Source organism: Cucurbita moschata, unplaced genomic scaffold, assembly GCF_002738365.1.
Source record: "Cucurbita moschata cultivar Rifu unplaced genomic scaffold, Cmos_1.0 Cmo_Scf00008, whole genome shotgun sequence".
Taxonomy (NCBI): Eukaryota; Viridiplantae; Streptophyta; class Magnoliopsida; order Cucurbitales; family Cucurbitaceae; genus Cucurbita; species Cucurbita moschata.
Genome location: NW_019268524.1, coordinates 571,226 through 593,568, shown reverse-complemented (window position 1 = coordinate 593,568; position 22,343 = coordinate 571,226). Strand labels below are relative to the sequence as shown.

Below are 22,343 nucleotides of genomic sequence, written 5' to 3'. Positions count from 1 at the left end.
CCCTTAAATAAAAAAAAAAAAAAAAAAAAAAAACTGAAAGATATCCTTTATCTTTTAGTTTTAGACTTAAACAAATGAGTTACAAAGGTAAAACGTTAGTGTTTTGTTTAGAAAATATAACTACTAATAAAATCTGAATTTTAAAATGAAATTTTAAAAATATTTTTAACACCTTTACCTTAATAAAAAAATCATTCAATGAACGAAAATCGTTTATTGACATTTTATAGATGTTAAAAACGTGATAGTAAAAATATTTTTTATTTTCTTTTTTAAAAATTTAAGGTGTTTTTAAAATAATAATATTAACAAAACTTTTTTTTTGAAATACTAATTTTGGAAAGCTAATATGCAATAAGTTTATATTAATGTATGGATTTTAATTTATGAATATTGATAATTTTGTTTGAATGCATATTGTATATTAGAGCATTTTGACTAGAATCAACAGCTTCACCGGAGTAGCGTATAAAGATGATCCAACCATAATGGCTTGGGAACTCATGAACGAGCCTAGATGTCCTTCAGATCCTTCGGGGAATACGATCCAGGTTCTCTCTAGATTTTCCTTTCCTTTCTTGGTTTCTTGGCTAAAACTCACCGCCAAAATATATTGTCCATGTTTAGGTGACCTTTGTAACAAATTTCTTTGTTCTCCTCTCCAATTAATGTGTGCCAACGGAGACGCTGGGCCCTTAAAAAGTTGGGTGAGATCCTACATCGGAGAGAGGAACAAATCCACACCCTTATAACAAATACTTTGTTTCCCTCTCCGGACGCTGGAGCCTTAAGGGGGTGAGTGAGATCCCACATTGTTTGGAGAGCGGATCTAATCCACACTCTTATAACAAATGATTCATTCTCCTCTCCAGCTAATGTGTGCCAGCGAGGATGCTGGGCCCTTAAGGGGTGGGTGAGATCCCACATCAGTCGGAGAGGGGAACTAATCCACACCCTCCCTTATAACAAATGCTTCGTTCCCCTCTCCAACTAATGTGTTTCAGTGAGGATGCTGGGGCCTTAAGAGGGTGGGTGAGATCCCATATCATCTAAGAGGGGAACGAATCCACACCCTTATAACAAATGCTTCGTTCCCCCTCCAACTAATGTGTTTCAGTGAGGATGCTGGGGCCTTAAGAGGGTGGGTGAGATCCCATATCATCTAAGAGGGGAACGAATCCACACCCTTATAACAAATGCTTCGTTCCCCCTCCAACTAATGTGTTTCAGTGAGGATGCTGGGGCCTTAAGAGGGTGGGTGAGATCCCATATCATCTAAGAGGGGAACGAATCCACACCCTTATAACAAATGCTTCGTTCCCCCTCCAACTAATGTGTTTCAGTGAGGATGCTGGGGCCTTAAGAGGGTGGGTGAGATCCCATATCATCTAAGAGGGGAACGAATCCACACCCTTATAACAAATGCTTCGTTCCCCCTCCAACTAATGTGTGCCAGCGAGGACGCTGGGGCCAAGGGGGTGAGTGAGATCCTACATCGGTCGGAGAAGGGAACTAATCCACACCCTTATAACAAATGCTTTGTTCTCCTCTCCAACTAATGTGTGCCAGCGAGAATGCTAGGCCCTTAAGGGGTGGGTGTGATCCCACATTGGTCGAAGAGGGGAGCGAAATATTCTTTATAAGGGTGCGAGAACGCATTTTTAAAATCGTGAGGAAGTTTGATGTATGAAATATTGGGGCAGGCGTGGATTAGAGAAATGGGTTCATACTTGAAATCAATAGATGGGAAGCACTTATTAGAAGCTGGTTTGGAAGGGTTCTACGGACAATCAAGGAATCAAGGGAATCCAAACTTTCAAGTGGGAACTGATTTCATTGCCAACAATCAGATACCTGAAATTGACTTTGCCACAGTCCACTCATATCCTGATCAATGGTAACAATAAAGCTTCTTCCCTTCTTCACTTCTTCAATCCATTAGGAGAAATGAAATGGGTGATTTCTACTGATGTTTGTAGGCTAACTGGTTCTACTAATCAGAATCAGCTCTCATTCCTAAACACATGGCTCAATGAACACATCCAAGATGCACAGAACATTCTGCACAAGCCAGTTCTCTTTGCTGAGTTTGGGAAATCTACAAAGAACTCTGCCTCTGATCAAAGGGATCAGCTTTACAATGCTGTTTATTCAGCTGTGTACTCCTCCGCTCGAGGCGGCGGCGCAGCTGTGGGTGGATTGTTCTGGCAACTATTAGTTGAAGGAATGGATTCTTTTCGAGACGGGTACGAAGTGATACTTAGCGAGAACCTGTCGACTGCTAACTTAATATCTCAGGAGTCTAGAAGGCTGATTCGCATCAGGAAGATGTATGCCAGACTCAGGAACATTGAGAAGTTGAAGAGAGCAAAGGAGATAGGAAGAGCAGAGTGGAAGGAGGCCTTAAAGGGAGGCAACAACAACAGTCCTGGAAATTAAGCAAAATATTGACTACTTAATATAAGTTGTGAGGTCAAGAGATGAGAGTTTTTGCTCATCCAAAAGCTGAATGTGGTGCCTTGTGATATAAGGATTGAAATCAAGAGTTGTCTTAGGAAATATTTTGGCTTTCTACATTTTACATATAAGAAAAGAAGATAAATATTTACGCCAATTATTCATTGCTGAGAATTGTAGGTTTCAAGCCTCCAGCAATTGCTTCCTTTTCAACCCTCACCTATCTCTTGGCCTGACCACCACAAGGCTGCTGCCATTGGAATTTAAATAATGGTTCCATCTTTTATCTTCGCATTCTTCAATGTGACTGTGATACCGGATCTTATATAAAATCCTTCGTCTGGTCTCTCAGCCTCTTGAACGCCCTGAAAAAGTTACAAGCGCGCTTTGATCATATAGCTTCATAATTTGGAGAGTCTGCAAATTCTTAGAATACAATAAACTCATGAACCAAACTCAAGTTTTTGTTGCTTATTTCTTTGTTCAAATTTAAACACAGATTAAACAATTTAAACTTCGTAAACTTTAACGTATTAAAACTACGAGCCAAACATCCCTTAAAAGAGTATAAAATTTATACTTACTTCAGTGTTCGCAATAACCACATTTCTTCCAATCTTGGCATTCTTGTCGATTATGCAATTCCTGAAGTAGCAAAGGATCAGAAACAAGATCGAATCCACGTACGAATAATTTCATGATAATCAGTGAGAGATAATAAAGTAATGGTTATATTTAACTAATAAAAGGATTGCACATAGTTTTATGTAATAATCCAATATTATTTTTTTTGGGTTTTCCTTTATGGGCTTCCTCTCAAGATTCTAAAGACGTTTCCAAACTTTTTAAGAAATGCTTCGTTCTCCTCTCCAACCAACGAGGGATCTCAAAATCTACTCCCTTGAAGCCCAGCATCCTCGTGGACACTAGTGTTTGGCTCAAGCTCACTACTAATAAATATGGGCTCTCACTTTTTTTGCATATTACCTGATTTTGGTGTTCTCTCCGATGCCAATTGGGATCTTTCCGTCGGCAAGCAGAGATGCAATTTCAGATTCAGTCTGATAGTAGTCCGCACCCATCATCATAGTATCCTAGAATGCAAAACCAACCAATCCAAACATTATAAGGTTTTGAAGGACATGAAACTATGTGACAACACCAAGTAACAAACAGCTGCTATGAATTTAATTTGGAGCAATCTATCTATACTATCACAAATTAGCATGGCCAGTTCTCTTGTTTTAGTTCAAGTTTAGCCAACCAGCTTTTGAAACCGCATTTAGTCTTCTTGTATCCTATTGGGAAGGAGGGAATGGCTCACCTTAAGCTCCACACCGTACTCCAATCGAGAGCGCACACCAACGATGGAGTGTTCAACATTACATTCTCGGAGAAAGCAACCATGAGATATTATTGCATCTACAATCTGCAAATACAGTTTCTTTTGATATACAAGAATCAAACGGATGATGCAGAGAGCAAATTTGAGTTCCATATCTTACCCTGCATTTCTCAACTTTGGAAGGGGGCAAGAATCTAGGTGATGTATAAAATGGAGTCTTTGGATCATAGAACTTAAATTTTGGGCCCTGCATGAAAGACACAACTAATCTTCAGCTTACGTAACTACTTTCTTGTGTTAGGAGAAAGACCTTGCATTCATTACACTTGGGCATGTTTTGTTTGAAACTTTCACAGGCAACTTAAGTTACTTGAAATGGATCAAGGGCAGGAGGAATTATATTCGATGCAAGTATTTAACTCAATGAATATAAGCATGAAAGATGGATACAACCTGTTCCGTTAGAGCTAAGTTGGCATCAAAAAATGACCTCACGGTTCCAATGTCCTCCCAGTAGTCATTGAATAGATATGCCTGAAACAATTGGGAAACGTAGTTCTATTATCACCAAAAGCCTTCCTCTTCATGAAACACAAAACTTTATCTAAATGGATCTCACTTGAACTTTGTGGTCCTTAACAGCCGATGGAATAATTTCTGAGCCAAAGTCATTGCTTGAGGGATAAGTACATTTCAAAAGCTTTAGTAGAATATCAGTTCTAAATACATAGACTCCCATTGATGCAATATAACGATTTGTTCTTGCATCTTGTTCTGAAAGTCCTAGAACTCTCGTGTCAACTTCCTGCAGTATAATATATGATGGATTCAAAACAAAATCAGACAAAGATTTGAAGCCCCATAAGGAACAGGACTCATAAACTAATTGCATCAATGTTATCAACCATTGCTTTCAGGTCAGATCCCTTTGGTTTCTCTGCAAAATGTAGAATGCGTCCTGTATCATCTATTTTCATGAGACCGTAGTCTGATGCTCGGCTGCAAAATACCGAAGCAATAATGGATATCTAAGAGTTTAAGAACATAGTCATAATAATCATAAGATCATGGCGGCCACGACGAAAGAAAGGCATACCTATCATCCATTGGTATGCATGATACTGTAATATCTGCATCTGTGTCAATATGTCTCTGCACGTTCAAAACAACCAGAAAGCCTCAATGAATCAAACGAAAACAAAAATTTGTGCAAAAAAATGATACGAACAACGACAAACTAGCTATGATTTAACATTATACCTGCACAAAATCCATGTAATCCATCCGGTAAAGGTGATCGCCAGACAAAATTAGAATGTTTTCAACATTTTTGGTCTTAGCAGCCTGCAGAAACCCAATGGTCAAAACGTTCTTTACACACTAAAAAAGCTGATCTTATGCGCCCACCTCAAATAACCATATAAATTGCCTGACAGCATCGGCAGTTCCTTGGAACCACTTCTTTCCGGTTTCACCCTGAGTCTGAGTGGCAGCTAGAACCTGTGTGTCTCAAACATGAATCGGGAGATTGAGCTCGATTAACACAATTGCTAAGCAGGGGTATAGATTGTAACAATGGGAAGAACAGTCATGATACCTCCACGAATCCATCGCCAAAATTCACTCCATTTCCAAAATTGTAAATACGAGCAAGGTGACGATTGAGAGAAAAGGAATTAAACTGTGTTAGAACGAATATCTTTTCGATGCCACTATTGATGCAATTGCTCATAGGTATGTCGATCAGCCTATAACAACCTCCAATTGGAACCTGCAAATCGTGCACTAATTCGTTATCCTGTGTTGGATCAATGGCTTCTTATCTATTATAACCATCTAAACGTCTCCCCCAATCAACAATGCTTTCAAGGTTATGAAGCTATCCTTCAAGATATTAGCGATTTGTTAGGAGGAAATTACCGCAGGTTTGGATCGCTGGCTGGTGAGAGGATACAGGCGAGTTCCAGCACCTCCGCCCAATATGATTGAAGCGACCTTCTTCGGATCAGCTCTTGGAGCCTCCAATATGGGAGCCTGTAAAATCTGAGGCCAAAATTGGAGTCAAAATTCCTGTAAAAGTTCATACTCTTATGAATATCAACAATATCGACGTACCATTGCTTCCTCATCGATATCTGACATGAGAACAGAATGAGCAACTCCTGGCTTAAGCTTTGTAGCGCAGCTCTGAGAAGAAGGATTCTTCCGCGAGTGCACATTCATCTGCATCTGTTTGCATCTTCGAATACTCTCTCCCCAGAGCCCGGAACGTTGATTCCAACCACACTGACCGCCGATTCGAAATGGAATGCTATCGGCCATCAAGGTCATGCCAAACGAATCCATTGTCCGATCAACTGGAGATCAAGAAAGGTACGTTCTCCGATTAGCTAGTCTGAATATGCTGAGTAAATCACACAATAGAAAAAATCAGAAATATATCGGATCTTTTCTAACTAACAATATCTTCACAGAAAAGAGCCGAGTCGGACCAACTCGTTAGCTCAGCATTTCTCTTGGCCTCTTATACTCATCTGTTTGTGACAAATAGTTTTTTCTTTTTTCTTTTTTTTTTTCTTTTTTCTTTTCTTTTTTAAATAATTTTAAAAAATAAATAAAGAATATGATTGGCCTTTGAAATTATTTGTTCTTAAAAAATTTTAATCTATGAAATTAAATTGAGCTTTTTTTTTTCTTTTTAATTTTAATTCTAACTTGAAGAATCTCTGACCATATTCTTAAAATGAATAATTTTTTCGCAATTTCTTGATCCAATTTTTCTATTAATTAAATTCAAATTTTTGGGAATAAATTAACAATTTAAAATTAAAAAACACTCAAAAACTGACTTTTTTTTTTTTTTTAAGAAAACTTTTTTATCCTTGAAATTTTACTCGAAAAAAAAAATGCAATAAAACTGTTGACCCGGTAGCCTGTACTGTGCGGTGTACGGCCCACAGTCACGACATTTATATAGAAAATCAGAAACAGAGGAAGAATATAAATTGTTGACCACAAATTTCAAACGAAATGGACGGTCGATATTCTCCACAAATTTAAGACAGTGGAGATCACGTGACCATCAAATCAAATAACACCTAAAGTTTTCTTTTATGCTGCAATTACTAATTTTCATTATATTTTATTTCGATTGTTTTTTTTTTTAATTTTAACTCAATCATAAATATGAGCATTATTTAGTAATCATTTATTATTATTAATTTAATAACTAAAAAAATAAAATTTCATCCTTAAATAAAAGATTTAAGAACTTATAAAAATGGCTTTTTCTTTCCCCTAGAACCAATTTAATGAGCTTTCTTCTAAAAAAAAATTATGACTAATAAATGTTTCATTTTATCCGATTAATTCATTTCAACTAATCCAACTAAATTATTAATGTTTAAATATATGTTGATGTTTAGGCCCACTAAGCCCAAGATCAAAGTTTAAGGCCCAATACTGGCAGGCCCAAAATAGAAAAACGAGTGAAGTGGAACTCATCTCCCCCATCTGTTCTTCCTCCCACTTATCCTCTCTTCATCGCAACCGCAGCAATGGCGCTCAACCTAACAAATTCCTTTCTTCAACGGCCATTTTCTCCGGCTATCGCACCGCCGAAGAACAAGGTAATTTCCCCGTTTTTTCACTTCTCAATTTTCCGAAGATGGTGACTGTTCATCTCTATTGCCCTAAATTTCTGTGTAATTTCCAGGAGTTGGGAGCGAGACGTTACCGGGCGGTGGTGACCTGCCGGAAAAAGGATATTCATCCCCAATTCTACGAGGATGCGAAGGTTTATTGCAACGGAGAACTGGTGATGACGACCGGTGGGACTCAGAAAGAGTACTCCGTGGATGTGTGGTCGGGAAATCACCCGTTCTATTTGGGCAGCCGCTCCGCTCTGCTAGTCGACGCTGATCAGGTGGAGAAATTCCGCAAGAAATTTGGAGAGCTGTCGCAATTGATGGAGATTCCTGTCCTTAAAGGTGAAATCGTTCTGCCCACAAAACGCAAATCCGGCGGCAAAGGGAAGAAGAAGTAGAAGACTAGGGAATTCAATTAGCCTGGTAACAATTTAAATTCAAATGCATATTGAGATTTTTGGTTCTTCTATTGCATCATATATCTGTGTAATTTATCACAATCGAAACTAATTTGTCTGAATTCAACCGCTTGTTTCTGTCAAATGCCTTGCATTGCCTCGCTGTTCTTTAAATGCTCATTGTTGATGAAGAGTTTGATGGGTCTGCTGTAGACTTGTTCTTCGTCTGTTCAATTTTCTTTCTAGCCATCAGCTGGATACCCATTTGATCATTATTTGGGTTTTAAAACTTGAGCTTATATATAAATGCTTACTTCCTCAGTGAATTTCTTTTTGTAATTTGGCTTAAGAATTCAGTTTTAGCTTAGAATTGATATCAAAAAGAAGAAAATTCATAGAGGGAAAGAAAGTTATAGAGAAATTATAATAGGAATTGTTGAAGTTCTGGGCCACTTCATGGCAGTCTGTTTTTCTGCTACTGAATTGCTTATGAGAGGAAGCCATAGCAAATTACGGCAAGTCTCTATTCCAAGTATTGTTTATTAGAATGAATTTTGTTTAGAGAATTTAAAAGTTCATAGATCTAAGATTGTTTGGAAAATTCGTTTGAATATGGGTGAAATATCTGATCGGATCTTAGGTCCGTTTGATTGAAATGAAGCTCCAGAAAAAACTTAAATGATTCTTAAAATCATCGCAGTATTTATCTTTTAAGTGTAATCTAATCGAGAAATTAATATATACATACACACTTTAATGATTTTGAATTCATTTTAGGTAATGAAATGTTAAACAGTAAGTTAATCATGAACAAGTCTATTTGTCTATGAATTTTAAAAAATGTTTAATAGACGGTAGGGTCCATCTTCTAAGTAGAATACGGTAAGTATGCAACGCACATGACTTTGTATAGCCTCAAAATGAAAATCATTTACATTGTATTTCAATAGTTGTAACTTTAATATTTATGACCACACGGTGTGTAGATGTAACATTAAAGTAAATAAAAAATTTTAAAATACATTTATAAAATACAAGCAACCCAGAGTTTGTAATCGGGGAATAAATGAAACTTGGTTCTCTCTAATGTTGCATGAATTGCAACATCCTGTGACAATTTGAGCAATATTTTATTTGTATCTTCCTTAAAGTTTATATTGAATGATTGATGTCTTAGTTCATATCAACGTTTCTCTTGAAAAAAGAGGCTACACAAGAGGGGTCGGGATGCGTTTTCCTATCAAACAAAAAGCTAAAAAAATGGATATGTCTCTTTATCAAACAAAAAGACAAGAAAGTGCATAGACTCTAGATCAAACAAAAGAAAATAAAGTGAGACATGTCTCCTTATGAAACAAAATATAATTTTTATTTTTTATTTTTTATTTGAACAAAAATAAGTTATTTATCTCCTTAATTATCATTAATTCCCCAACCCTTGCCAGCAAAGTACTGAATATACCTAATTTATAAATTTTTAAAAATTTAATAAAAAAGCTCAACTTAAGATTAGTAAGCCAATAAACATAAATACAATTTAAATTGAAATAAAATCTATTATAATTATAAATGTGGTTGACATGTACTCCAAATGAAATAACTAAATAAAAACTCACAAATGGTTGAAACCCATATTTCTAATTATTCATATCACTTCTTGACAAAAGAAATGACTAAATTGGTATTTGTAACTGTATTCTGTAACAAATAATCTTCAACAATAGCTTCATAACCCTCGAACAGTTCATCCATAATTTCTCCTCCAAATCCAAAATGAGACTCCAACATCGTTTCAACCACAGCTCTTATTGTCTTTGCCACTCTTTGTCCTCTCGACAAACTCTTGAGCCCACTATTAGCCCCCTCTGCCAAGCCATCCCATTCCACGTCGAACTCTTCGAACTGATCTATATCGAACGACCCTTCCTTCTCTATCTCCATCCTCACTTCCTCCATGCATGGCGCATAGAAAGGTGCATTAAATGACTCGATCTTTTCCGCATCAACCAAACCCTATCACACAAAAATATTAGAAACCATATGATATTATCCACTTTAAGCTTAAGCTCGGTAGCTTTACCTGAGAAACGAGGGTGGTTAAAGCCTCAGCCAAGAGCTCCCACTGATGGGCGGTACCAGCAGCTGTGGGGTCCATCGATTTCCTTCCCATGAAAGACAAAACCATACGCCCACCAGACACCATCTCTTCAGAGCGCGAGCTTATGAAACGCGAGAAGTCATTCCTGAACTGAGCAGCGTAAGCCAACAAAACACTCGGCGGGCTTGTCCGAGAAATATAAACCTGCCCTTTATTCATCCTTATTTTGTCCTCTCCTTCCAAACCTTCAGGAACCTTCGACAGCCAATGGAGACTAGAAGTTGAATGCACAAAATTCAAGCTATGTTTAGGAAACAACCTTCCATAGAAAGAACCCGGCACGCCGGAGATAAAACACCGCCCAACTTCATCACCGTTTGTGTCCTTAAGCCGCCGGTGGAAATCCGGCAACGACCCGAATATGCTATTGAAGTCGTTGTTGAAAAGGTCGTTCAAGAACACGGAAACTTCAGGCAGCGGGTAGCCAAGGCGTTTGCATTTGGCGTAAACAAGGTTGATAGTATCGAAGATTAGAAGCAATGCGTTGCGCCCAGAGGAGCAGCCCAAATCCGCAATGGCAATGCTTTGCGGCGGCGAAGCGCTGGCAGCGTCGGTGCTTATAATGGCCTCCACCGCTTTCTCGGTGATCGGCATGGAGTCGGATATGATCTTTTGCTGAAGGGACGAGTTTTGCGTGTAGCTCGTCTCTCCAGCTCCCTTGTTCATACACAAAATTTGCGCAACTTCCATTTTCTTTTCTATTTTTTTTTTTTAGTTTAATTCGTAAGCAAATATATGAATTAATAGATTGGTGAAGAAAATGGTGGAATTTGTACACCTATTTATAGCCTCCAAAAAGGAAACGTTATATAAACGTATGCGAAATTGCAATGGTGGGTCAACGTGGGTTTCTTTTTAGCACTTCAATAATGTGTTGTTTGTGCCCGTAGATATTGAAAATTATTGTTTTTATTTGTTTTATTATTAAAAAATAAAATCAACAATAATATTTTTATATTATATTCCTATTTAAATGTTTATTATGCATTTTATAACAAGAAATAAGAAACTTATTATTTTATCTTGTTTTATTTCAAAATTCTATCCAAATTTTTTAGAGCAGTAGAAAAAGTTATCAAATAGGTGTATTATTTGAAAATTGAAAACAAAATCAGAAAATGAGAAATAAAAATAATATCTTGCCTAACAATTTTATTTTTTAATTTTTTTAAAAACATGGCATCAATCAATTCAACAACTTGAAATCTGCCGACCAACACAATCAATGACAGGAAGATGCCCTTTGGAAAATTGGGTTCTTTTCGCATTTAAAATAAAGCACTATATTCTTCCATCATTATTTGTGGGAAATTTAGAAGAAATTATTATGGTAGACGAAATTTAGAAGTTTTTTTTTCCTAATTAAGAGTGTATTTTAAAAAATTAATATAAATATTTTAAAATGAGAAAAATAATTATACTTTAAAAATCACCACGTAGAGAAATTGAATACCAAATTTTTTCAAAATCCACATACTATACGCGTGGTCGACGAAATTTACTAATTTCTAACAATACGTTAGTATTATCGACTTAATTATTGAGATCTCGAAATTCGTATTTAAAGGAGGGAGATTGAAATAGTTACTATATGAAATTTACTTATTTCCATTTAATATAAATATATAAAAAAATAATAATAATGAATGGAATCTGGCTTTAGACATTTGAGCTATTGTTGGACAGTCAACAAAGAATCGACCATTGGATTTTAAAGGTTTTTATATTTTATATTTATAAATCTTAATTATGTTTTATTTCACTTTTTAAAAAAATTATTATTTTTTTAATAGGATTGAGAACTACAATGAAAGGAATTGTAGACCTTGAAGAATTTTCAAAACCGTTGATTTGTTTTATGTTATCATTATTGTCTCTTGCTATTTGTATGTTGTATCACTCTTATGGGTATTTTTTATGACATTTTAAAATTTAATATTAGAATATTATTATTTGCCATTCATTAAAGCATATTATTATTTTCTATTTGATATTGATTACCTCTTATTATTTAAAAATGTATGTTTAAAAAAATTAAAGAAATAAAAATAAAAAAAAAAACAAAAAGAAAGATTAAAGTCGTTAACTCCCAATGGAACTTCTGATAAATCAATTCATCGATCTAACTCATAATATTTAAAAATTTGATTTCTAGAGTTTGAAAACGTACCTAATCAGTTTGAACATTGGTTTGGATAGAAAATCGATCTCGACCTACCGTGTTTATCCCTTTAATTTTGTTATCAGCAAATTTTATCATCAGATATATTTTTATTAATTAATTTCAAAATTAAATGTTGTCTTAGAGAAAAAAGAAAAAATTATATATTCTTATTCCCTCTCTCTTTTATGGAACGCCCTTCTCGCATTTTTTTAACGTGGGTACTTTATTATTTTATTATTTTTTATTTTGATTTTGTGTGTGAAAGAAAGTAACTAGTTTAGGGTTATGTAATTTTGACTTTAAAAATTATAAATATATTCTTACGGTGAAAATTTTAAAAAGATCATCCAATTTACTTAAAACAAATTTCTATTATTAAAAGTATATATATATATATATATATGTATGTATGGTATTATATGCAAAAATGAATATATTAAAATTAAAAATTGGATGATAGTGAGACGAGGTGTGGATTTTGTGCTGTGAAAGGCTGAATATCATTAATAGGTAGTCCACTGATTTAATGCCACGTTTTTTTTAAATGTGTCCTTAAGGGTCAAATGCCAATAAGGTAGTTCATTAATTTATTGTCATTTTTTTTAACGTGATAAATGTTTATTTATTTGTTTTTTACCTAAATATATATATATATATATATATATATATATATATATATATATATATATATTAGAGACGGAAGACAAAAAAAAAATACATTATAACATTTAAATAATTCCCTTAAAAGAAATTAGAAGGCAAAATTCATAGAACTTAGCATATAATTTAACCAATTAAAAAGTAAATTAAGGATAAATTTCAAAATTCAAAATTTTTAGCATTGGATTTAAACGGAAATTTTTTTGGATTCATGAATATTTTTTATACATTTTTTTACTTTTGAGTCATGTACCTATTAAATTCATCTGATTCATCTTCTATATTGGTATATATATCATCTTGATTCATTTAATTTATCTCCCAAATTGGTATATGAATCATCTTGATTTATGTACGAGCATTAGTGGTACATGAATCATCTTGATTCATGTATGAGTCATATACCTATTAAATTCATTTGATTTATCTCCCATATTAAATTCATTTGATTTATTTCTCATATTTTCCATGTAGGAGCATCGGTGTTATTTGGAGAAATTTTGAAATAGGAATTTGTAGCGTGAGAGGTACACTTGTAAACACTTTACTTCTAGTCATTGATTACCACTCATGGATGTAGAGAAATTTCTTATATTTGAGCTACGTAAATTTTTGTTCTCTTTGTTTATTTTTATTTGTAGATGTGTGACTACGATCGATCTTACTCCTACTTATGCTACAACATGGTAGGGGAGACTTTTTTTTTTTAAAAAAAAAGAACTTTAACTAAATCGATACTCTTATTTGTAAACATAAACATGAGGAAAATGGACGACCAAGATTCGCAGGGTAGGTGTCGGCAACGATAAGGAATAAGAATAAATTCTGGTCGGATTGAGAAGTGTGGCAGGAAGCACGATTATAAATAAAAATAAGTTCTTTCCACAGTGTCTTTTATTTCCGTGCGTGCAATCTAAACAAAGAGATTTATTGTTGATGATGGGTGTAAGACGAACAGCGTGCAATCTAAACAAAGAGATTTATTGTTGATGATGGGTGTAAGACGAACACAACTCTCCACAATAGTATGATATTGTTCATTTTGAGCATAAACTCTTATGGCTTTGCTTTGGGCTTCTTCAAAAGGCCTCATTCTAATGGAGTTAGTATTTCTCACTTATAAACCCGTGATCATTCTCTAAATTAGCTGTGGGACTTCCATCATCCAACAATGGGAAGTTATATATATATATATATATATATATATATATATATATTTAAAAGACAATAACTAATAATTGGTTGGGTTATTCAAAATAATAACAATAATTAAATAGAATAAAAATAACATGGGTGCATTGTGTCCTCATGTGAGTAGTATCGTGTAGTCATCAAAATTGGTGGTTTGACATCCGACGGTTCTAGTGAATGGAAATTTTATAGAAGGGAAGACCTCCTTGCCTATTTGTTATTGTTAGTTGGGTTGGAAATCTTTTATCCGCTTAGCTATTGTTCATGAATTATATTATGGTCAGCTAAAAAGTTGTATTCCTACCATGAAAGAACGTCAATGATCCAGTGTGTTAAGTTTTACTTTAGGGAGACGACCACTGAGGAGTTCGACACTCCCCTATTTAATGGTTTAGATATCATAGGAAGATTGAACGCTTCATGCATATTTTAAATTGTGACTACTTTACGGTTGATGCAACTTCGTAACATCTCACTACCTACTAGATAAATCAAGAGAAGATCAGGTCTTGTGGTATGGTTCATCTATTTGGCAATTGAAATTATTTGTTCTTAAAAAATTTTAATTTGTTGAAATTAAATCAAAAGCTTTTTTTTTTCTTTTTAATTTTAATTCTAACTTGGAGAATCTCTGACCATATTCAATAGGTAATTATGTATAATTGCATTTATTTGTAATGTAATATGATAAATAAAATGAATAATTTTTCCCCAATTTTCTATTAATTGAATTCAAATTTTTGGGAATAAATTAACAATTTAAAATAAAAAAAAAACACCCATCTAACTAACAAATAAAAAACTGACTTTTTTTATTTAAAAAAAAACTTTTTTTATCCTTGAAATTTTACTCTTTTTTTCGAAAAAAAAAATTGCAATAAAACTGTTTGATCCGGTAGCCTGTACCGTGCGGTGTACGGCCCACAGTCACGACATTTATATAGAAAATCAGAAATAGAGGAAGAATATAAATTGTTGACCACAAATTTCAAACGAAATGGACGGTTGATATTCTCCACAAATTTAAGACAGTGGAGATCACGTGACCATCCAATCAAATAACACCTGAAGTTTTCTTTTATGCTGCCATTACTAATTTTCATTATATTTTATTTCGATTTTTTTTTTTAATTTAACTCGATCATAAATATGAGCACTATTTAGTAATCATTTATTATCATTAATTTAATAACTAAAAAAACTCCATCCTTAAACTAAAAGATTTAAGAACTTATAAAAATGGCTTTTTTCCCCTAAAACCAACTTAATTATCCAATTAATTCATTTCAATTAATCCAACTAAATTATTAATGTTTAAATATCTTTCAGTATGTTCAAGTTTAGGCCCATTGAAGCCCAAGGTCAAAGTTTAAGGCCCAATACTGGCAGGCCCAAAATAGAAAAACGAGTGAAGGGGAACTCATCTCCCCCATCTGTTCTTCCTCCCACTTATCCTCTCTTCATCGCAACCGCAGCAATGGCGCTCAACCTAACAAATTCCTTCCTTCAACGGCCATTTTCTCCGGCTATCGCACCGCCGAAGAACAAGGTAATTTCCCCGTTTTCTCACTTCTCAATTTTCCGAAGATGGTGACTGTTCATCTCTATTGCCCTAAATTTCTGTGTAATTTCCAGGAGTTGGGAGCGAGACGTTACCGGGCGGTGGTGACCTGCCGGAAAAAGGATATTCATCCCCAATTCTACGAGGATGCGAAGGTTTATTGCAACGGAGAACTGGTGATGACGACCGGTGGGACTCAGAAAGAGTACTCCGTGGATGTGTGGTCGGGAAATCACCCGTTCTATTTGGGCAGCCGCTCCGCTCTGCTAGTCGACGCTGATCAGGTGGAGAAATTCCGCAAGAAATTTGGAGAGCTGTCGCAATTGATGGAGATTCCTGTCCTTAAAGGTGAAATCGTTCTGCCCACAAAACGCAAATCCGGCGGCAAAGGGAAGAAGAAGTAGAAGACTAGGGAATTCAATTAGCCTGGTAACAATTTAAATTCAAATGCATATTGAGATTTTTGGTTCTTCTATTGCATCATATATCTGTGTAATTTATCACAATCGAAACTAATTTGTCTGAATTCAACCGCTTGTTTCTGTCAAATGCCTTGCATTGCCTCGCTGTTCTTTAAATGCTCATTGTTGATGAAGAGTTTGATGGGTCTGCAGTAGACTTGTTCTTCATTTGTTCGATTTTCTTTCTGGCCTTCGGCTGGATACCCATTTGATCATTATTTGTGTTTCAAAACTTTGAGTTTGAGTTTATATTGTATGATTGATGTTGAAATAAGAGGGGTGTGGGTGTGGGTGTGGGGGATATATTTTCCTATCAAACAAAAAGCTAGAAAAATGGATATGTTTCTTTATCAAACAAAAAGACAAGAAAGAGCATAGACTCTAGATCAAACAAAAAAAATAAAAGTGAGACATGTCTCCTTATGAAACAAAATATAATTATTATTTCATATTTGTTATTTAAACAAAAATAAGTTATTTTTCTCTTTAATTATCATTAATTCCCCAGCCCTTGTCGGCAAAGTACTGAATATACCTAATTTATAAATTTTTAAAAATTTAATCTAAAAGCTTAACTTTAAAATTAGTATGCTAATAAAAGTAAATACAATTTAAATTGAAATAAAATCTATTACAATTATAAATTGACATCTACTCCAAATTTCATCAGAAGATAACAAAATAAAATTTCCCAAATTATTGAAACCCATTTATTCATATCATTTCTTAACGAAAGAAATGACTAAATTAGTACTCTTAATTGTATTCCATGACAAATAATCTTCGATAATGGCTCCATAACGCTCGAACAGAACATCCATAATTTCTCCTCCAAATCCAAAATGAGACTCCAACATCGTTTCAACCACAGCTCTTATCGTCTTTGCTACTCTTTGTCCTCTCAACGGACTCTTGAGCCCACTATTAGTCCCCTCTGTCGAGTCATCCCATTCCACATCGAAGTCTTCGAACTGATCTATATTGAACGACCCTTCCTTCTCTATCTCCATCCTCACTTCCTCCATGCATGGCGCATAGAAAGGTGCATTAAATGACTCGATCTTTTCCGCATCAACCAAACCCTATCACACAAAAAATATTAGAAACCATATGATATTATCCACTTTAAGCTTAAGCTCTCGTAGCTTTACCTGAGAAACGAGGGTGGTTAAAGCCTCAGCCAAGAGCTCCCATTGATGGGCGGTACCAGCAGCTGTGGGGTCCATCGATTTCCTTCCCATGAAAGACAAAACCATATGCCCACCAGACACCATCTCTTCAGAGCGCGAGCTTATGAAACGCGAGAAGTCATTCCTGAACTGAGCAGCGTAAGCCAACAAAACACTCGGCGGGCTTGTCCGAGAAATATAAACCTTCCCTTTATTCATCCTTATTTTGTCCTCTCCTTCCAAACCTTCTGGAACCTTCGACAGCCAATGGAGACTAGAAGACGAATGCACAAAATTCAAGCTATGTTTAGGAAACAACCTTCCATAGAAAGAACCCGGAATGCCGGAGATAAAACACCGCCCAACTTCATCACTGTTTGTGTCCTTGAGCCGCCGGTGGAAATCCGGCAACGACCCGAATATGCTATTGAAGTCGTTATTGAAAAGGTCGTTCAAGAACACGGAAACTTCAGGCAGCGGGTAGCCAAGGCGTTTGCATTTGGCGTAAACAAGGTTGATGGTGTCGGAGATTAGAAGCAATGCGTTGCGCCCGGAGGAGCAGCCCAAATCCGCAATGGCAATGCTTTGCGGGGGCGAAGCGCTTGTAGCGTCCATGCTTATAAGGGCCTCCACCGCTTTCTCGGTGATCGGCATCGAGTCCGATATGATCTTTTGCTGAAGGGACGAATTTTGCGTGTAGCTCAACTCTCCACCTCCCTTGTTCATACACAGAATTTGCGCAACTTCCATTTTTTTTTTTTTTGATTAATTTGTAAGCAAATATATGAATTAATAGATTGGTGAAGAAAATGGTGGAATTTGTACACCTATTTATAGCCTCCAAAAAGGAAACGTTATTAACGTTTGCGAAATTACAATGGTGGGTCTGCCTGGGTTTCTTTCTAGCACTACAATAATGTGTTGTTTGTGCCAATGGATATTCGAAAATTATTGTTTTTTTGTCTTTTTATTATTAAAAAATAAAATCAACAATAATATTTTTATATTATATTCCTATTTAAATGTTTTTTATTATTATTATTATTTCAAAATTCTATCCAAACAATTTTATAATTTTAAATAATAGAAGATTTAAATAATATCTTGCCAAACAATTTTATTTTATAATTTTAATTTAAAAACATGGCATCAATCAATAACAACTTGAAATCCACCGACCAACACAATCAATGGCAGGAAGATGCCCTTTGAAAAATTAGGTTCTTTTCACATTCAAAATAAAGCACTATATTCTTCCATCATTATTTGTGCGAAATTTATAAGAAATTATTATGGTAGACGAAATTTAGAAGATTTTTTTTTCATAATTAAGGGTGGTTTTAATTCATTTGTCATTACAAATAATTTAAGAAAATATTGAATTTTAAAGGATTTTATATTTTATATTTATAAATCTTAATTTTTTTATAGGATTGAGAACACAATGAATGGAGTTGAAGATCTTGAAGAATTTTCAAAACTGTGGATTTGTCTTATGTTATCATTATTGTCTCTTACTATTTTTACGTTGTATCTCTGTTATGGATATTTTTATAACATTTTAAAATTTAATATTTAGAATATTATTATTTTCTATTTGCCATTGATTACCTCTTATTATTTAAAAATATATGTTTAAAGAAATTAAAAAAAAAAAAAGGTCAAAGTCCTTTCATAGTCTCATCTCGATGGAGCTTCTCATAAATAGATTCATCGACCTAACTCATAATGTTTAAAAATTTGGTTTCTAGAGTTTGAAAATGTACCTAACCAGTTTGGACATTGTTTAGATGGAAAATCGATCTCAACCTACCGTGTTTATCCTTTCAATTCCGTTATTAGCAAATCTTATCGTCCGACATATTTTTATTAATTAATTTCAAAATTAAATGATGTCATACCAAAAAAAAAAAACTTTTTTAAAAAAAATTATATATTCTTATTCCCTCTCTCTCTCTTATGGAACGCCCTTCTCGCATTTTTTTAACGTGGGTACTTTTATTATTTTATTATTTTTTATTTTGATGCTGTGTGTGAAAGAAAGTAACTAGTTTAGGGTTTTTGGCCACAAAATGGTTATTTAATTATAAATTTAATACCTAAAAAGTAGAGTCCTCCTTATTCAAAATTTAAATAATTTTGACGTTTAAAATTATAAATATAATTGTCTCTAAATTGACATCCGAAGGTTCTGATATTCTCTCACATCTTTGTGAGAAAATTCTCAGAAGATCACTCAATATAAATTTCACATCTATGTGAGAAAATTCTCAGAAGATCACTCAATATAAAATTGCGAGTTTCTATTATTAAAAGTGTATATATATATATATATATAAAATATTATATCATATTAAAAAATGAATATATTAAAATTAACGAAATGTATGAACAACCACTGGTATAAACTTTTCATTTATTTGAACTCAAACTAATTTAATAAACAATATTTTAGAGAAAATAATTGGTTAAATAATAATATTAAAGAATGATGAGTTGGTTGTTATGTTAAGATGGGTTTGTCAAATGAGGAAGGAATGTTTTTTTTTTCTAAGGTAACTGTAATCAAATTAGTGACTAAGTAAGAGTTGTATTCAATAATTTATTTCCAACATTGCAAAAAAATTGAAAATTGGATGATAGTGAGACAAGGTGTCGATTTGGTGCTGTGAAATTGTGCTGTGAAAGGTTGAATATCATTAATATGTAGTCCACTGATTTAATGCCACGTTTTTTTTAATGTGTCCTTAAGGGTCAAATGCCAATAAAAGATAGTACATTAATTTATTGTCATTTTTTTTAACGTGATAAATGTTTATTTTATTTATTTTTTACCTATATATATATATATATATATATATATATATCTTAGGGAGAAGACAAAAAAATTAAGTTATAACATTGAAATAATTCCTTTAAAAAAATTAGAAGGCAAAATTCATAGAACAGTATATAATTTAACCAATTAAAAGTAAATTAAGGATAAATTTCAAAATTACAAATATTTGGATTTAAAACCACGTGAGTTGTTGCAATTATACCCCTAAACTTATAAAATTGTCAGATTAAATAATGATTAGTAAAATTATAATTATAAGATTTAATTGAAAATAATAACTTTTAACTAAAAATTTAAATGTGAGAAGTGTAATGAATATTTAGTTTATAAATTTTTTGGATTTATGAATATATATATATATATATATTTTTGTACATTTTTTCCTTCGAGTCATCATTTGATTCATGTATGAGTATTAGTGTTATTTTGATTCATTTATTAGTATTATTATTGTTACGTCTATATCAAGGATGGTTTATAATTGTTATAAAAAGTAGAGTGAGTGCCCGTTTTTGTATTTGCATAAAAGCAATTCGGAGAAATTTTGAAAATGAGAATTTGTAGTATGAGAGGTATACTTGTAAACACTTCAGTTCTAGTCATTGATTACCATCCGTGAATGTAATTTCTTATATTTGAGGTACGTAAATCTTTGTTCTCTTTGTTTATTTTTGTTTGTAGATGTGTGACTATGATCGATTTTACTCATACTTATGCTACAATATGGTAAGATATATATATATATATATTTTAAAGAAATTTAGCTAAATCGATACTCTTATTTATAAACATGAGGAAAATGGACGATCAAGATTCGCAGGGTAGATGTCGGCAACGATAAGGAATAATAATATATTCTGGTGGGATTGAGAAGTGTGGCAGGAAGCACGATTATAAATAAATTCTTTCTACAAGTTGGTTATGAATTTTACTTTAAAGGTATATGTCTTTCATTTCAGGTGTGCCTCAGAATCTAAACATGTTGTTTTTTAAAAAAGAACATGTTGTTTTTTAAAAAAGAACATGTTCTTTCCATACATCCTATTGCAACTCAAAATAATAACAATAACTAATATTGGTTGGGTTATTCAAAATAATAACAATAATTAAATAGAATAAAAATAACGTGTGTGCATTGTGTCCTCATGTCTCAACTTGAATTAATATTGACTAAGTTCGGTGCATGGGCAAACCACCTGAGCACTAGGGCCAATAGCCATCAAATTGGTGGTTCGACATTCGACGGTTCTAGTGAATGGAAGTCTCTTATGGAATGAAAGATCTCCCAGCTATTTGTTATTGTTAGTTGGGTTGCTCGCCTTTATCTACCTTGACTTCGTTATTGCTCATGAATTATATTATGGTCACCTTAAAAGGTCGTATTCCTACCATAAAATAATGCCGATGATCTAGTGTGTTAAGTTTTACTTTAGGGAGACAACCACTCGGGGGTTCGACACTACCCCATTTAATGGTTTAGATGCCATAGGAAGATTTAACGCTTCATGCATGTTTCAAATTGTGGCTACTCTACGGTTGATGCAACTTCGTAACAACGTCTCACTACCTACTAGATAGATCAAGAGAAGATCAGGTCATGTGGTATGACCCATTTCCAGTAAAATTGATTTTTTTTTGTTATTTTATTTGCTTCAAATATTTAAAATTTACACAAAAATCAAATTTTCATTGTTATTATTTAAAAAAAAATCAATTTATCTAACCATACGTAGCCTACACACTTTTTATTTATTTATTATTATTATTTATTTTTTGGGTTCATTTTCGGATCGACCATAAATGTCTTTATAGAGGAGCATTTTGAGCCGAATATAACTTGCGAGTATAGATTTGTTGGAGCAGGCTGGTATGTGGGCCGTCACCATTTGGGCCCATTATCTATTTATTATTATTTTTCTCTAAAGGATTTTCTTTAATTTAAAAAGCAAATATTAATGATATTATATTGTAATTACATTTTTTATTTTTTTATTTTATATATTCTAAGAATTATTTATTTATCACTTTAAATTTATTTTGGTATAATCCATATAAGTGTTTCTTCAAAAAAAAATTTTAATTAATCTAATTTTTTAAGCATTTTTATTTATTGTTTTTTTTTTTTAAAGAATCACTCTCAACTAGAAAAGTTATAAAAAAAAACCTATATGAAAGACAATTATCGTGACTTAGAGTGGAAAACTAGAGATTCTTTTTTAAGAAATGAAAATGGAATAAAATATAATTGGTATTTAATAATGGGAAAATTAATAGATTTATTAATAAATATAAA

The 22,343-nt window shown here is 33.5% G+C and overlaps 6 protein-coding genes across 8 annotated transcripts in view; 3 read left to right on the top strand and 3 right to left on the bottom strand.

Moving 5' to 3' along the window:
• The window catches only part of LOC111446456 (mannan endo-1,4-beta-mannosidase 7-like), a 3,831-nt gene extending 1,200 nt beyond the window's left edge, over positions 1-2,631 (top strand). The window contains exons 3-5 of the mRNA XM_023085285.1: positions 429-551; positions 1,704-1,897; positions 1,980-2,631. Of these exons, the coding sequence (XP_022941053.1) occupies positions 429-551; positions 1,704-1,897; positions 1,980-2,439 (777 nt within the window). The 3' untranslated portion in view covers positions 2,440-2,631. The remainder of the gene's footprint in view (positions 1-428; positions 552-1,703; positions 1,898-1,979) is intronic.
• Positions 2,502-6,352, bottom strand: LOC111446454 (glucose-1-phosphate adenylyltransferase large subunit 1-like). Of its 3 annotated transcripts, XM_023085283.1 has the most exons (15): positions 6,264-6,352; positions 5,918-6,159; positions 5,723-5,845; positions 5,400-5,573; positions 5,210-5,302; positions 5,063-5,146; positions 4,899-4,954; positions 4,708-4,801; positions 4,422-4,607; positions 4,256-4,336; positions 3,963-4,049; positions 3,782-3,886; positions 3,445-3,551; positions 3,042-3,102; positions 2,502-2,822 (listed from the first exon to the last, which is right to left on the bottom strand). In XM_023085283.1, the coding sequence occupies exons 2-15, from the start codon at positions 6,146-6,148 to the stop codon at positions 2,721-2,723; spliced, it is 1,584 nt and encodes a 527-aa protein (XP_022941051.1). In that variant the 5' UTR covers positions 6,149-6,159; positions 6,264-6,352; the 3' UTR covers positions 2,502-2,720. The 3 variants fall into 3 exon arrangements, with proteins under 3 accessions (XP_022941051.1, XP_022941050.1, XP_022941052.1); XM_023085282.1 differs by lacking the exon at positions 6,264-6,352 and having other exon boundaries at positions 5,918-6,257; XM_023085284.1 differs by lacking the exon at positions 6,264-6,352 and having other exon boundaries at positions 5,723-5,836; positions 5,918-6,257.
• A 967-nt stretch (positions 6,353-7,319) lies between these two features.
• On the top strand, positions 7,320-8,131 carry LOC111446395 (50S ribosomal protein L31, chloroplastic-like). The gene is made up of 2 exons (XM_023085205.1): positions 7,320-7,431; positions 7,518-8,131. Exons 1-2 carry the CDS (start codon positions 7,360-7,362, stop codon positions 7,845-7,847), a joined length of 402 nt encoding a protein of 133 aa, XP_022940973.1. The 5' UTR covers positions 7,320-7,359; the 3' UTR covers positions 7,848-8,131.
• Positions 8,132-9,456: 1,325 nt separating this feature from the next.
• Positions 9,457-10,730, bottom strand: LOC111446565 (jasmonate O-methyltransferase-like). The gene is made up of 2 exons (XM_023085418.1): positions 9,928-10,730; positions 9,457-9,860 (listed from the first exon to the last, which is right to left on the bottom strand). Exons 1-2 carry the CDS (start codon positions 10,693-10,695, stop codon positions 9,498-9,500), a joined length of 1,131 nt encoding a protein of 376 aa, XP_022941186.1. The 5' UTR covers positions 10,696-10,730; the 3' UTR covers positions 9,457-9,497.
• Positions 10,731-15,441: 4,711 nt separating this feature from the next.
• LOC111446396 (50S ribosomal protein L31, chloroplastic-like) lies at positions 15,442-16,159 on the top strand. Its single transcript, XM_023085206.1, has 2 exons — positions 15,442-15,569; positions 15,656-16,159. The coding sequence occupies exons 1-2, from the start codon at positions 15,498-15,500 to the stop codon at positions 15,983-15,985; spliced, it is 402 nt and encodes a 133-aa protein (XP_022940974.1). The 5' UTR covers positions 15,442-15,497; the 3' UTR covers positions 15,986-16,159.
• Positions 16,160-16,716: 557 nt separating this feature from the next.
• On the bottom strand, positions 16,717-17,986 carry LOC111446553 (jasmonate O-methyltransferase-like). The gene is made up of 2 exons (XM_023085406.1): positions 17,194-17,986; positions 16,717-17,124 (listed from the first exon to the last, which is right to left on the bottom strand). The coding sequence occupies exons 1-2, from the start codon at positions 17,959-17,961 to the stop codon at positions 16,762-16,764; spliced, it is 1,131 nt and encodes a 376-aa protein (XP_022941174.1). The 5' UTR covers positions 17,962-17,986; the 3' UTR covers positions 16,717-16,761.
• Positions 17,987-22,343: the final 4,357 nt, after the last annotated feature.

Excerpts from the sequence above, each read along its gene's own strand:
- LOC111446454 (XM_023085283.1), bottom strand. The coding sequence starts at position 6,148 with ATGGATTCGTTTGGCATGACCTTGATGGCCGATAGCATTCCATTTCGA. Across the intron at positions 5,574-5,722 it reads GCCAGCGATCCAAACCTGCG|GTTCCAATTGGAGGTTGTTA; the intron begins GTAATTTCCTCC and ends CACGATTTGCAG. Across the intron at positions 3,552-3,781 it reads AGTACGGTGTGGAGCTTAAG|GATACTATGATGATGGGTGC; the intron begins GTGAGCCATTCC and ends TTTGCATTCTAG.
- LOC111446395 (XM_023085205.1), top strand. The coding sequence starts at position 7,360 with ATGGCGCTCAACCTAACAAATTCCTTTCTTCAACGGCCATTTTCTCCG. Across the intron at positions 7,432-7,517 it reads TCGCACCGCCGAAGAACAAG|GAGTTGGGAGCGAGACGTTA; the intron begins GTAATTTCCCCG and ends TGTAATTTCCAG.
- LOC111446565 (XM_023085418.1), bottom strand. The coding sequence starts at position 10,695 with ATGGAAGTTGCGCAAATTTTGTGTATGAACAAGGGAGCTGGAGAGACG. Across the intron at positions 9,861-9,927 it reads TAACCACCCTCGTTTCTCAG|GGTTTGGTTGATGCGGAAAA; the intron begins GTAAAGCTACCG and ends TTTGTGTGATAG.
- LOC111446396 (XM_023085206.1), top strand. The coding sequence starts at position 15,498 with ATGGCGCTCAACCTAACAAATTCCTTCCTTCAACGGCCATTTTCTCCG. Across the intron at positions 15,570-15,655 it reads TCGCACCGCCGAAGAACAAG|GAGTTGGGAGCGAGACGTTA; the intron begins GTAATTTCCCCG and ends TGTAATTTCCAG.
- LOC111446553 (XM_023085406.1), bottom strand. The coding sequence starts at position 17,961 with ATGGAAGTTGCGCAAATTCTGTGTATGAACAAGGGAGGTGGAGAGTTG. Across the intron at positions 17,125-17,193 it reads TAACCACCCTCGTTTCTCAG|GGTTTGGTTGATGCGGAAAA; the intron begins GTAAAGCTACGA and ends TTTGTGTGATAG.